Below are 14,835 nucleotides of genomic sequence, written 5' to 3' on the forward strand. Positions count from 1 at the left end.
AACCGGGGAGATATCATATATATCATAGAATTTACAGTGCAGAAGGAGGCCATTTGGCCCATCAAGTCTGCACCGGCTCTTGGAAAGAGCACCCTACCCAAGGTCAACACTTCCACCCTATCCCCATAACCCAGTAACCTCACCCAACACTAAGGGCAGTTAACCATGGCCAATCCACCTAACCTGCACATCTTTAGACTGTGGGAGGAAACCGGAGCACCCGGAGGAAACCCACGCACACACGGGGAGAATGTGCAGACTCCGCACAGACAGTGACCCAAGCCGGAATCGAACCTGGGACCCTGGAGCTGTGAAGCAATTATGCTATCCACAATGCTACCGTGCTGCCCTCTCATGGTGCAGAGCCACCATTACCTTACTGTCACAGAGGGGGGGATCTCCACCATCTTAAAAACTGCCGTTCGGTCTCCCTCCTCATCACGGATTACAAGACTTTTGCGAAGGCGATGTGTTTGTGCCTTGGCACCGTGCTGGACCACATGATCCACCCTGACCAGTCCTATATGGTCCCGGGCCGCACAATCTACAACGACGTCCATCTGGTCCGGGGATGAGTCCATCATTCCCAGAGGGCTGGTATGTCGAGCGCCTTCCTGTTCCTTGATTAGTTCGACAGGGTGGATCATGAATATTTATTCGGAACTCTGCAAACATTTGGGTTTGGGATGCAATTTGTCACCCGGATCTGAGTTCTGCTGCAGAGTGTTTCGTTAGGGTTAACGAGTCCCTGACGGCGCTCCTTCGCTTTGGGAGAAAATTGCGCTAGGGCTGCCCTTTGTCTGGCCAACTTTATTTGCGTGGAGACTTTCCTGCGGAGGATGTTGTCGGGACTGCTTCTGCGTGGGCCAGGAATTGAGGTGGTACTCTCGGCTTACGCTGATGACATGCTCCTCATGTTCACCAACCCTGCTGACCGGCGGAGGATGCGAGAGTGCCAGGCTGGGTACTCCGACGCGTCGCCAAATGTTCTGGACTCCTGGTCGGTCCGTGGCAGACGGACCCGCTCCCAGAGGAGCTCAGGCCTTTCACCTGGAGCAGGATCAGCCTCCTCTACTTGGGAGTCCACCTTTGCCCGGCTGAGGAATCCTGGCCGGCTAAGTAGCAAGAGCTGGAGACCAAGGTCACCGCTCGCTGGAGACGCCAAACAGGACTGCTCAGAGTGCTGTCTAACAGGGGACGAGTTCTCGTCGTAAACCAGCTGTTAGCCTGCATGTTGTGGTATCGGCTGGTTACTTTGACCCCTCCCCTGACTTTGTCACGAAGATCCAGAGAATATTTGTAGAGTCCTTCTGGGACAAGAGACTGCACTGGGTGGCTGCTGAGGTTCTGAGTCTCCCGCTTAGGGAGGGCGGCCAGGCCCTGGTGTGCCTTCGCACCCAGGTGGCGACCTTCCGATTTCAGACCCTGCAACGATATCTTTACGTTGAGCCCCCTCCACGAAAGTTTCCCTGGCGACGCATTTCTTCCTCCAGGTGCACGGCCTGAATTATGATGTGCAGCTGCTGTTCATAGATCTGCAGGGTCTTCATTACCCTCTGCAAGCGTTGCTTGTCTTTTACCAGGACCTGCTCAAAGTCTGGAACATGGTCGCCTCGCGCTGCAGCTCTCCTCCCCGCCCCCCCGTCAGGAGTGGTGGCTGTCGTCAGGGAGCCGCTGCTCAGGAATCCGCACCTCCACCAATACCATTCCAAGTGGCTGGCAGAGGAGCGAGCTGTGACTGCCGGGGTGACCAGGATCGGGGATGTGCTGGGTGGTGGAGGAGTGGGCTGGATGACACCCCACGAGTTAGCACAATGTGCGGCGGTGGACGTCTGGCATGCGGCCAATGCCATCTGAGACCTCAAAATAGTTGTGCTCGGACCTGGTAGCACTTGCAGGTTGGAGGATGCGCAGATGTGCAGTGGTATCCCGTCTGGGCGAACCCCTGCCCGGATGGAATTCCACATTGGCCCCAGTCCCCGAAACCTTCCCTGGGGTTGGTGCCCCATGATCCTAGCCGCTTCGCGGAAATACGTTCTGTGCCTTTTCGCACTCCGCTGATGGGTTTCCTGTACGAACTGCTGCTGCACACACTTCACCTCTTTACCCTCTCCCTTCGTACGAACACGCCATGGTGCGCCTTGTTGCCGTCTGGCGGCGGAGGTCCCCACTGGAGGTCCCTCTCGGGAGGAGTCTTCCCCTTCACCCAGGGGGACCTGGGGTGGAGGGTGTTGCATGCAGCAGTGCTGTACAATCACCGATTGCACCGGTTCACGGACTCCCAAGAAGCCTGCCATTTTGTGGCCTTGTGGAGTCCGTGGACCATGTCCATGTTACATGTTTTAGGCTGCATTCCCTTTGTAGTTTTCTAACCTCTCTTTTGCTGGAGTCTGATAGAAGTGCAACTAACTTATAACAATGGCCATAACAAGTGATGAATGTTGTGAGAGCTGTGAGATCATTATGCAATATCTAATACAGCACTTGTTTCCCACAGCAGACGCATAATCAATTTGGGTCCAGTAATGCTGATACCAGAAGAACAACCTGCTCAGCCTGCCTTACCAGTGCAACCTGAAGGTACACGTGTGGTGTGTGGACATTGTGGGAATACCTTTCTGGTACGTATGCAGCTACTAACTGAATTGATGATTTTGAATAAGATCTGCCAACTCAAGTATTCATTCGGAAAGCTTATCTATGAATTAAATTATCCCCCCAGCACATTTGCTTACTTTGATTAGCGCACATTCACTGCTCAATAAGTGGACATTTTGAACTTTTTTCAGTATTGTGCCCAAATGAGTGCTGCTGGTAGGGCCAAACGCTTTAACTTGCAAACGATTTGATGTACAAGGTTTGACTTGATGATCACTGCATTTTGCAAATAATTTAATATTTCAGAGGCTGCGGGCATCACTGGCAAGGCCAGCATTTGTTGCCCATCCATAATTGCCCTTTAACTGAGAGACTTGCTGGGCCATTTCAGAGGGCAGTTAAGAGACAACCAGGTAAGGGCGGCAGATTTCCTTCCCTAAAGGCATTAGTGAACCAAATGGGTTTTTAGAACAATGAACCATGTAGCGTGACTGCTGATTCCCTCCAAAAACATTTGGATTAATTTCACAATTGGGCATTTCAAAAATTAAATCGCAAGCCACCATGTTCTGCACAAAACATTATATTGTGAGACACCCCACTTCTCGAGGCCCCAAATAATTACACAATCATAGAATGGGATTATGATCCCAGACCTAATTTTGTAAGCAAAAGAGAAAATTCTGGAAAATCTCAGCAGGTCTGGTAGCATCTGTAGGGAGAGAAAAGAGCTGACGTTTCGAGTCCAGATGACCCTTTGTCAAAGCGGCGTCACATGGCCACTGAGTGTGTCTTCAGGATGCGGCGAGAACAGTAGTTCAAAGAAAGTTGTATATCCTTGGTCATCTGGACTCAAAACGTGTGCTCTTTTCTCTCCCTGCAGATGCTGCCAGACCTGCTGAGCGTTTCCAGCATTTTCTTCTTTGGTTTCAAATTCCAGCATCCGCAGTAATTTGCTTTTAATCCTTAGTTTTGTAAGACTGTGAGGAAAGGATATCTCACTCCAGGAGCGATTTCACACAAAATAGGAATATGGTATAGAACATAGAACACTACAGCGCAGTACGGGCCCTTCAGCCCTCGATGTTTCGCCGACCTGTGAAACCATCTGAAGCCTATCTGACCTACACTATTCCATTTTCATCCATATGTCTATCCAGTGACCACTTAAATGCCCTTAAAGTTGGCGAGTCTACTACTGTTGCAGGCAGGGCGTTCCACACCCCTACTACTCTCTGAGTAAAGAAACTGCCTCTGACATCTGTCCTATATCTCCTCTGAACCCTTTCCAAAGCTTCCACATCCTTCCTATAATGTGGTGACCAGAACTGCACGCAGTACTATAGGCGCGGCCACACCAGAGTTATGTACAGCTGCAGCATGACCTTGTGGTTCCGAAACTCAATCCCCCTGCTTATAAAGGCTAGCACACCATATGCCTTCTTAACAGCCCTATTAACCTGGGTGGCAACTTTCAGGGATTTATGTACCTGGATGCCGAGATCTCTCTGTTCATCTACACTACCAAGAATCTTGCCATTAGCCCAGTACTCTGCATTCCTGTTACTCCTTCCAAAGTGAACCACCTCACACTTTTCCGCATTAAACTCCATCTGCCACCTCTCAGCCCAGCTCTGCAGCTTATCTATGTCCCTCTGTATCCTATAACATCCTTCAGCACTATCCACAACTCCACCGACCTTCGTGTCATCTGCAAATTTACTAACCCATCCTTCTACACCCTCTTCCAGGTCATTTATAAAAATGACAAACAGCAGTGGCCCCAAAACAGATCCTTGCGGTACACCACTAGTAACTGAACTCCAGGATGAACATTTGCCATCAACCACCACCCTCTGTCTTCTTTCAGCTAGCCAATTACTGATCCAAACCGCTAAATCACCTTCAATTCCATACTTCCTTATTTTCTGCAATAGCCTACCGTGGGGAACCTTCTCAAACGCCTTACTGAAATCCATATACACCACATCAACAGCTTTACCCTGATCCACCTGTTTGGTCACCTTCTCAAAAAACTCAATAAGGTTTGTGAGGCATGACCTACCCTTCACAAAACCGTGTTGACTATCGCTAATCAACTTGTTCTTTTCAAGATGATTATAAACCCTATCTCTTATAACCTTTTCCAACATTTTACCCACAACCGAAGTAAGGCTCACAGGTCTATAATTACCAGGGTTGTCTCTACTCCCCTTCTTGAACAAGGGGACAACATTTGCTATCCTCCAGTCTTCCGGCACTATTCCTGTCGACAAAGACGACATAAAGATCAAGGACAAAGGCTCTGCAATCTCCTCCCTGGCTTCCCAGAGAATCCTAGGATAAATCCCATCTGGCCCAGGGGACTTATCTATTTTGACATTTTCCAAAATTGCTAACACCTCCTCCTTTTGAACCTCAATTCCATCTAGCCTGGTCGACTGAACCTGAGTGTTCTCCTCGACAACATTGTCTTTCTCCAGTGTAAACACTGATGAAAAATATCCATTTAACACTTCCCCTATCTCCTCTGATTCCACACACAACTTTCCAATACTATCCTTGATTGGCCCTAATCTTACTCTAGTCATTCTTTTGTTCCTGATATACCTATAGAAAGCCTTAGGGTTTTCCTTGATCCTATCCGCCAACGACTTTTCGTGTCCTCTCCTCGCTCTTCTTAACTCTCCCTTTAGGTCCTTCCTGGCTAACTTGTAATTCTCAAGTGCCCTAACTGAGCCTTCATGTCTCATCCTAACATAAGCCTTCTTCTTCCTCTTGACAAGTGCTTCAACTTCTTTAGTAAACCACGGTTCCCTTGCTCGACAACTTCCTCCCTGCCTGACATTTGTATATTAAAACAAACTTTATTACTTTACACAGAATTAAACTATCTTTAACATTACACAAGAAAATAGCTTACAATGACCCTTAAACAATGTTGATCGATACAGTGACACAATAGCCCAATGTCCCTAATGAACTACTCCTCCGGGAACTACTGTGGCTAAAAATCCAGTGGAAAGTCAAACAACTGAGATGTTGCAAGAAGAGTATTCGGGAGTGTTTCCTGATTGTGTGGGAACCACATCAAAAAGCCATAGATTGAGACAGGAGGAAGAGAACTTGAGGAGTGCTGATAGGGAGACTAAGGTTCAGTTGTCAGAAACCATGTTTGATCAGATGGTTAGTATAGAACATGAGCATGTGGTGGATGAAGCGGCAATCTTTAGTTCAAGCAAATTGAATTACAACAGAAAGATTGAGAGATAAAGCTGTTATATCACAAAGCATATACGGAAATGAATCTGAGTGTATACCCGAGTATTATTACATTAGAAATAATGTATTCATGAGAAAATGGAGACCTTTACACATTCAAGCAGATGCGGAATGGGTAGAAGTTCATCAATTAGTATTACCGGTGGGTTATAGAAAGGATATTTTACTGGTAGCGCATGAGACCCAGTCGGGGGTCATTTAGGAGAAAGGAAAACTCAAGCAAAAATACAAATACATTTTATTGGCCTAGATTGCATACGAATGTAGTTGAATTTTGCTGTACTGGTCACATATGTCAGGTAATGGGGAAACCTCAGGCAGTGATCAAACCAGCATCTTTAATATCCATTCCAGCATTTTAAGAACCTATTACTCGGGTCCTAATTGATTGTCTGGGACCCCTGCATAAAATAAAAAGTGGGAATCAGTATCTGTTGACCATAATGGATGTATCAACTAGATTTTAGGAGGCAATTCTATTGAGAAAAATTCATCTGAGAGGGTTGGGGGGTGAGGGCCAATCTGGCCCGGGGGGGTGCCCCCACAGTGGCCTGGCCTGCGATCGGGGCCCACCAATCCGCAGGCGGGCCTGTGCCGTGGGGGGCACTCTTTTCCTACGCGTCGGCTGTGTCAGTCTCCACGATGGCCGATGCGTAGGTGAAACACCCCCCCCCCGCGCGGGGATGACATCAGCAGCCGCTGATGCTCCCACGCATGCGCGGACTCGCGCCAGCCGCGGAGTCCCTTCGGCCCCGGCTGGCATGGCGTCAAAGGCCAGCCGGCGGAGCTTAAACTACTCTGGCGCCGGCCTAGCCCCTGAAGGTGCGGAGGATCCTGCACCTTTGGGGCGGGTCGACACCAGAGTGGTTCACACCACTCCGTCTGCTGGGACCCACCTCCCAGTCGGGTACGGGAGAATCCCGCCCATGATACATGATGTAGATATAGGAAATGCTATTCCCAATGAACAACATCCATACAAGCTCAATCCAATAAAAAAAACTCTCTGATTGTCATGGTAGCCAAACCAATGGAATACAACAATCATATGTGGACTATAGAAAGGTCAACACAGTTACAAAGTCAGATTTGTACCCTACTCCTCGTTTGGAAGACTGTGTTGAAAAGGTGGGAAAAGCACATTTTGTTACCAAACGTACTTAAAGGATATTGGCAAGTACCTTTTTCAGACAAGGCGAAGGAAGTTTTGGCTTTGTGACACCAAATGGTCTGTACCAATTTGAGTCATGCCATTTGGAATGAAGAATGCACCAGTAACATTTCAGAGATTAACCAACAAAGTAATCTTGGGTCTAGACAATTGTGAAGTATGCATTGACGATTTGGTGGTGTTCAGTGAAACATGGCAGGAGCATTTGGAACATTTAAAACAATTATTTAATCGATTAAAGGAAGCTGGTTTAGTGGTAAATTTGGCTGAGCGAATTTGCAAATTCACCTTCTTAGGCCATACCATTGGACATGGTCAGATGGCTCCACTGAATGTGAAGACGAAAGCTATTGGAGAATTACCATTAGCTAGGAGAGAAGCACTGACATTTCTGAGGATGAATAGTTTCCACCAGAGATTCATGCCACATTTCAGCAGCCCGCTTGTTCCCATGACTGAACTTCTTTAAAATAAAAATGCAAAATTAAACACAAAACTTCAGCAGACGTCAATGTCAGAAGGCATTCGATAATGTGGAGACTGTGTTAACCACCGCACCAGTGTTGTTTGCACCTAATTATGCTAAACCATTTACGGTGGCAATTGATGCAAGTGATGTAGCTGTTGGTGATTTACTGCTGCAGGAAGATGGTGAAGGAATTGAAAGGCCAAACAGGGATTTTTCTAGGAAACTCAATATTCACCAAAATAAATATTCGACCAGCAATAGGAGTTTCGAATGGCATTCCAACATTTTAACATTTATGTTGGTAACAATTTAACATTTATGTTGGTAACAATTTATCTGACACAATTCTATATACGGATCATGATCCATTAAAATTCTTGGACAAATTAAAAATACCAAATGCAACACTATTCAGATGGAGTTTATTATTACGTCTGTTTAATTTATGAATTCTACATGTGGCAGGAAGAGAAAATGTGATTGCTGATTTATTCATGTGGATGTTTGCCTTTTTAAAAATGTAAAATTATAGATCGTATAGAGTACAAGATATATGCAATCTTAAGAAATTAATCTTAAGAAATGTTTAGCGTTTAAAGGCTGTTAGAAAAATGAAGCCATCTGTTTACATTGGTGCATTTTCTTTAAGGGAGGTGTGTGATGATTGGAAGACTTTAAGAACATTGGATTCTAAGTATTGGGCAATTTAAAGGCTAAAAGCCTGGGGTTAGAGTTTGCTTTACTGCAATGATCTTTTTTAAAAAAAAATAATTCTGATTTGCTGGGCCTGCGTGCTTCTGGCAGCCAGAAAGTGAAATTGACAAAGTAATGTGTTTTTCAATCTGGACTAATGGACTGCGGTTTGACAGGGAAAGCCCCTTGGGTAGTTAATGTGCTTTGCAGCCTGCAGAGATAATTTGTCTAGTTTGGGGAGATGAGGTCATTGCTGGGAGGAGCCAAGGAATGCAGAGAGACATTATTTGTTAAAAAGCTTTAGAGAAGGGTTTTTTGGAGACATCTTTGGAGAGAGGAGTTGAATTCTGATCTGCCTGATGCTGAGTCCACAATCCACACACACAGCAAGATAGATTGAGAGCTGTATATTTATTTTCTTGATGTTTAATGAGGAGTTGAGGAGTAGTAGTGGCAGTATTTAAGGTGTAAATTGTAAGCTGTACCTTTTGGGTATGAAGTTAAAAATATTAATGTAGTCATAATAAAATTTTGTTTTAAAAAATAACCAAGCCCTATTTCTTCATGCCATCACTCAGAGTGAATCATTCTTTCCACATAAATAAACTGAAATATTGGGGTTTTGGTTCAGTATCCTAGCCACTATTGCACTCTGGTCTGGGATCATAATAATTCTCATGAGTAGGGAAAGCCTCAACCCTGGAACCATTCTCATAAATATTTTTTGTACATTCTCGAAATACTTCCAATCCTTCTTAAAGTATGATGCCCAATATTGGACACACAACTCCAGTAGAGGCCAAGCCAGTGCTTTGTAAAATCTCCCCAGAGCTAATAACTCCCTTGTTTTTGTATTCTGTTCCTGATATATAAATTCCATACCCCTTTGTCTTTTTAATCACTTTTCAACATGCACTGCCCACAAACCTTCAAAAAATTTTGCATATGTCCCCACAACTGCTTTAGAATTTACCCTTGAGCTTGTATGGTATTCCTCATTCTTCCAATTAAAATGATCAGTTTCACATGTCTGCATTGAATTTCATCTGCTACAGGTCCACCTATTTGTTCTTGAAGTCTATCACTATCCTCCTCACAGTTAAAAGTACTTCAAAGATTTGTGTCATCTGCAAATTTTGAAATGTCTTGTGTGCCAAAGTCTAGGTCATTATATCAAGAAAATGGCAATCCAGTCCCCTGAGGAAATCCCACTATAAACTTCTTCCAGCCAGAAAGATTTACCACTCTTCCTTGTTTCTTGTCTCTCAGCCAACTTTGTATCGATTCTGGCACTGTCCATTTTATTTACGGGCCTCACACTTTGCTGAAGTGGCAGTTTATCAGACACCTTATAGAAATCTATTTACACCTCACTACACTGAGGAACCCCCCTCTGTGGCCTCAACAAAAACTCTAGTTAGTTAAACACGAAACAAAAACAAAATGCTGGAAATACTCGGGTCAAAACAGCATCTGTGGCGAGAAACCGTAACATGTTTCAGGTCAAGATGACCTTTCGTCGGTTCGGAGTGTTTCCAGCATAATTTTGTTTTTATTTCAGATTTCCAATATCTGCCATGCTTTACTTTTGTATTAGTTAGACATGCCTTTAACAAACCCATGCTGGCTTTCCTTAATTAATCCACACTTGTCCGAGTGACTTAATTTTGACCCGGATTACAGTTTCTATAAGTAGTTCTGCCACTAAGGTTAAATTGACTGGTCTGTTTTGTTGTACATACATTTACGTTTATAAAACAATCCCAAGAGTTGAATGCTTAATCGTCGTATTTAATTTTTGAGATTTCCTTTCACTTCATTTGTTTTAAGCCAGCGAGGTCAATCCATTAACTTTCCTCACTCACTTTTTGTGGAGCGTACTTACCACAATAAATGAATATCGGCAGAAAATTCGATGGGTGTTGTTGCGACACCCTGGGCTGGCGCGTGATCAATGTTAGCCCCACTTGACCCGGAGTTGCAACACAATTGAGCAGGGCAGCACGGTAGCACAGTGGTTAGCACTGTTGCTTTACAGCGCCAGGGATCCAGGTTCAATTCCTGGCTTGGGTCACTGTCTGTCCGGAGTCTGTATGTTCTCCCCGTATCTGCATGGGTTTCATCCGGCTGCTCCGGTTAAAGACGTGCTTGTTAGGTGAATTGGACATTCTGAATGCTCCCTCCGTGTACCCGAACAGGTGCTGGAGTGTGACAACTGGGGGCTTTTCACAATAACTTCATTGCAGTGTCGATGTAAGCCTACTTGTGACAATAGTAAATATTATTAATATAATTCTTATTATTAACCAATAATTCTTAGAAAAATACCCAAGGTCTTTAACCCTTGGCTGCCCAATAATTATAGTCGCCATGTTTGTAAATTTAAACACAATTACTTTACAAAATAACTATAATGAAATATGCAACATAAACAACTGGTTAACTATTATCTAGTTCCTAACCCCCTTCCCGCACTTTTATTTCCCCCCCCCCCCAACTCTCTATATACACACACACGAGACCGACAAACACAGATGGAGGAGAGGGGTGAAAATCATATGTAAAAGGATAGAGTCTTTGTTTCAGGCGTTGTTTCTAACACCTTTGCTTCAGTCCAGGCTTTTTGTTCGAGGTTTTCACTGTAGATTCAGTTAGGTCTCTGCAGTTTCAGATACATCAACTCGCTCGTAGCCTTTCTGGAGAAGGAACAAGTCCTTGTCCCTGCACTTCCGGGAGTCAAATTAAACTCCGTAGGTCTCTGAAAATCCTTCCACTCGAGCAGAATCCAATCACCACCTGCTATGAGTCAGAAATTTGGCCTTTTGGCCAAATCATTAGCCATCAGCTGATTAATCAAACTGAGTCCCACCCCATCTCTTGGGTAGTGAAAAGTCTTGGCATTGTTGTCCAAAGCTTTTTTTTTAAAATTTAGATTACCCAATTATTTTTTCCAATTAAGGGGCAATTTAGCGTGGCCAATTCACCTACTCTGCACATTTTTGGGTTGTGGGGGCGAAACCCACGCAGACACGGGGCAAACTCCACACGGACAGTGACCCAGAGCCGGGATCGAACCTGGGACCTCAGCGCCGTGAGGCGGTTGTGCTAACCACTAGGCCACCGTGCTGCCCTTGTTGTCCAAAGCTGGCAACACCATACATTATGTTGAATTCCTCCTCTCTGCTGCTTGACTAAAGATACATGTCCATTATGCATCTATAGTTCAAAATGATAACGGCAAAACTTAAGGGGAAATAAGGGAATCAACTGGAAGTATCTTTACAGTATACAAACGTCACTATGTCCGCTGTACAGAATCTTAACATTTGTCAAATAGAATTCCATATTCACTGCCAGTGTTTAGCAACAAAAGTATTCATAACCACCCTTTTATTTTTTTAGCTTCCAAAGCTGATGGATATTTCCCATCTTCACCCATCAAATATATCGGCCCAAATCTTTCAATATTAGGGAGTAGCAAATGTCTATGATGTGCCTCTGGAGCCTAAGGCAGTCCACAAGCACGCGTGCAAAACGTACACAGGAAGGTTAAACTTCCAATTGCTGTTTTTATGCTACATATGATTTGCTACAACAGTGGGATCAGATGGCCAGAACTACAGAAATTTAGCTGTTTACCCTATAGCTATGCTGGTTTTTCAACTGATTTACTTCAAGCTTTTCATGGCAGGAGTGAAGCCTGCTCAGGAGCATACCTCAGTAAGCAAATCAGCTGGAGTGTCAAAGCCTTTGCAATCCATGGCAACCACAACAGTGCTCACCTCTGACCTGACTGGAGCTTTGTCAGGGTGTACGAGGGAGGCTGGACCATTGTTCGGTGTGCGTGGGGGAGGGGGGGTCGTGGTGAAGAGAGAGGAGGCTGGACCATTGTTGGGGGAGTGGAAGTGAGTGAACATTTTCAGAGGGTAACGGAGCTTGGACAATTGTTCAGCAGTGAAATGGATGAGTATCAGCGATTGGGGGTGAACATTGGTGAGAGGGAGTTAGCGTTATTGGACTGTGGGTGGGTTGAACATTGTCTGAGGTTGAGGATTTTCGTGAGGAGGGGTTCGATATTGACGGGCAATGAGGTAGGAGTGAACATTTTGAATGAGCGTTATCAGGGCTTGAGGGGCGGGAGTGAGCATTGCCGGGGATGGGGGAGGGTTCAGCATTGTCCGAGAGATGAGCACTGTCCGTGATGGGACGTCTGGTGTGCAGGGGTGGACAGGTCAATTTAAAATGGTGGAAGTTGGTGAAGAAGTGGTGTGTCTTCAATTCATGATGATAAAGAGGGCATGACTGTGCTGGAATTGCACCCTGTGCTATGCCTCCCGACTCTCGCTGAATGGAGCTGGCACCAAAGCTGCAAAGGCTGCAATATAAAGTGGTAAATGTGTAGTTTAAATCGCAGTCAGCAGTGGGTGAACCCTCTGTCATTGACCAGAACATATGGCCAGCTGGACTATAAATACCAGAATTCAAGGATTTTGTTGCTTGGTCAAAATCCTGGAATTCTTTCCTCAACAGCACTGTGGGTGTACTTATATCTCAGGGACTGTAGTGGTTCAATAACCACTACCATCTCAAGGGCAACTCAGGATGGGTAATCAATGCTGGCCGAGCCAGCGACACCCACACTGAAATTAATGAAAACAAACTATCATGCGGCATGTGAAGCATCACTCTTTATAGTTAATTGCATTTTCTTTGAGTAACCTCAGGATGGGAACTCATTTTCCAGATTATATTCTTTCCATGTTGTATTTACCCTTGAAATGTTCTCTATTTTTGGCTGTTTCATCATAGTACTTAATTCCAACACATCAAAATTAACATCTGGTGAAACCAGAATGTTCACCTGGTTCAACTGACCAATTCAGCTTCATGATTGCTCTGTCTCTTTAGATATGACATCATCATTCTGTGAGGACTAGCACGATTTACTGGGATAGGAATAATATTGTCTAAGTAGGATTGGTGATTTAATGCTGTTCTGCTTAATACCTCAACCAAAATATTTAAAAGCCCCAGAAGCCCTAAATCCAATTATAAATTCTATTTGAATCTTATTATAACACACATTCTCAAATTCGGCAGAAAAACCTTGCAAATCTCAAAGTACATTCTGAAGATGCGCGAAAGGTTTGCATTATGATGCAAATAAAACATTTTGGGATCTATTTCTTGAAGGCAGTATAGCTATCTCTGAAAAATGCCCTGCAAGCATCATTCAGGCCTGGACACATTTAGTTTCCATAGTTTTCCTTCTGCATCTGCCTTGTATTTTGCAGTTTCAGAAGATGTCCCTCAGAAAAGCATTGCCCACTGGCTTTTATGTTAATTGATCTATATTCTGGTGACCAAAAGAGCAAAAAGGTTTTCTAAATTTTCCGGCTGCTGAACTTCAATGTCTGTATCACCTAGTTAGACCATAAGACCATAAGACATAGGAGCGGAAGTAAGGCCATTCGGCCCATCGAGTCCACTCCACCATTCAATCATGGTTGATTTCAACTCCATTTACCCGCTCTCTCCCCATAGCCCTTAATTCCTCGAGAAATCAAGAATTTATCAATTTCTGTCTTAAAGACACTCAACGTCCCGGCCTCCACCGCCCTCTGTGGCAATGAATTCCACAGACCTACCACTCTCTGGCTGAAGAAATTTCTCCTCATCTCTGTTCTAAAGTGACTCCCTTTTATTCTAAGGCTGTGCCCCCGCGTCCTAGTCTCCCCTGCTAATGGAAACAACTTCCCTACGTCCATCCTATCCAAGCCATTCATTATCTTGTAAGTTTCTATTAGATCTCCCCTCAACCTCCTAAACTCCAATGAATACAATCCCACGATCCTCAGACGTTCATCGTATGTTAGGCCTACCATTCCTGGGATCATCCGTGTGAATCTCCGCTGGACCCGCTCCAGTGCCAGTATGTCCTTCCTGAGGTGTGGGGCCCAAAATTGCTCACAGTATTCTAAATGGGGCCTAACTAGTGCTTTACAAAGCCTCAGAAGTACATCCCTGCTTTTATATTCCAAGCCTCTTGAGATAAATGACAACATTACATTTGCTTTCTTAATTACGGACTCAACCTGCAAGTTTACCTTTAGAGAATCCTGGACTAGGACTCCCAAGTCCCTTTGCACTTTAGCATTATGAATTTTGTCACCGTTTAGAAAATAGTCCATGCCTCTATTCTTTTTTCCAAAGTGCAAGACCTCGCACTTGCCCACGTTGAATTTCATCAGCCACTTCTTGGACCATTCTCCTAAACTGTCTAAATCTTTCGGCAGCCTCCCCACCTCCTCAATACTACCTGCCCCTCCACCTATCTTTGTATCATCGGCAAACTTGGCCAGAATGCCCCCAGTCCCGTCATCTAGATCGTTAATATATAAAGAGAACAGCTGTGGCCCCAACACTGAACCCTGTGGGACACCACTTGTCACCGGTTACCATTCCGAAAAAGAACCTTTTATCTCAACTCTCTGTTGTACTTAACTTGCAAATATCCTTGCTTTAGTCCGAAGTGCCAACTGCAAGGATATTTTCAATCTACCCATCTGCCAAAGCGTAAGGTTCGTTCAGGCTTTGAGAACATTGGCAGGTAATCGCACCC

General features: G+C 44.8%; 1 protein-coding gene across 1 annotated transcript in view; it reads left to right on the plus strand.

Annotated features, from left to right (window-relative positions):
- The window catches only part of pip4p2 (phosphatidylinositol-4,5-bisphosphate 4-phosphatase 2), a 132,850-nt gene that overhangs the window by 56,269 nt on the left and 61,746 nt on the right, over positions 1-14,835 (plus strand). Inside the window, exon 4 of the mRNA XM_038809069.1 lies at positions 2,498-2,621. Coding sequence (XP_038664997.1) covers positions 2,498-2,621 — 124 coding nt within the window. The remainder of the gene's footprint in view (positions 1-2,497; positions 2,622-14,835) is intronic.

Source organism: Scyliorhinus canicula, chromosome 10, assembly GCF_902713615.1.
Source record: "Scyliorhinus canicula chromosome 10, sScyCan1.1, whole genome shotgun sequence".
Lineage (NCBI taxonomy): Eukaryota > Metazoa > Chordata > Chondrichthyes > Carcharhiniformes > Scyliorhinidae > Scyliorhinus > Scyliorhinus canicula.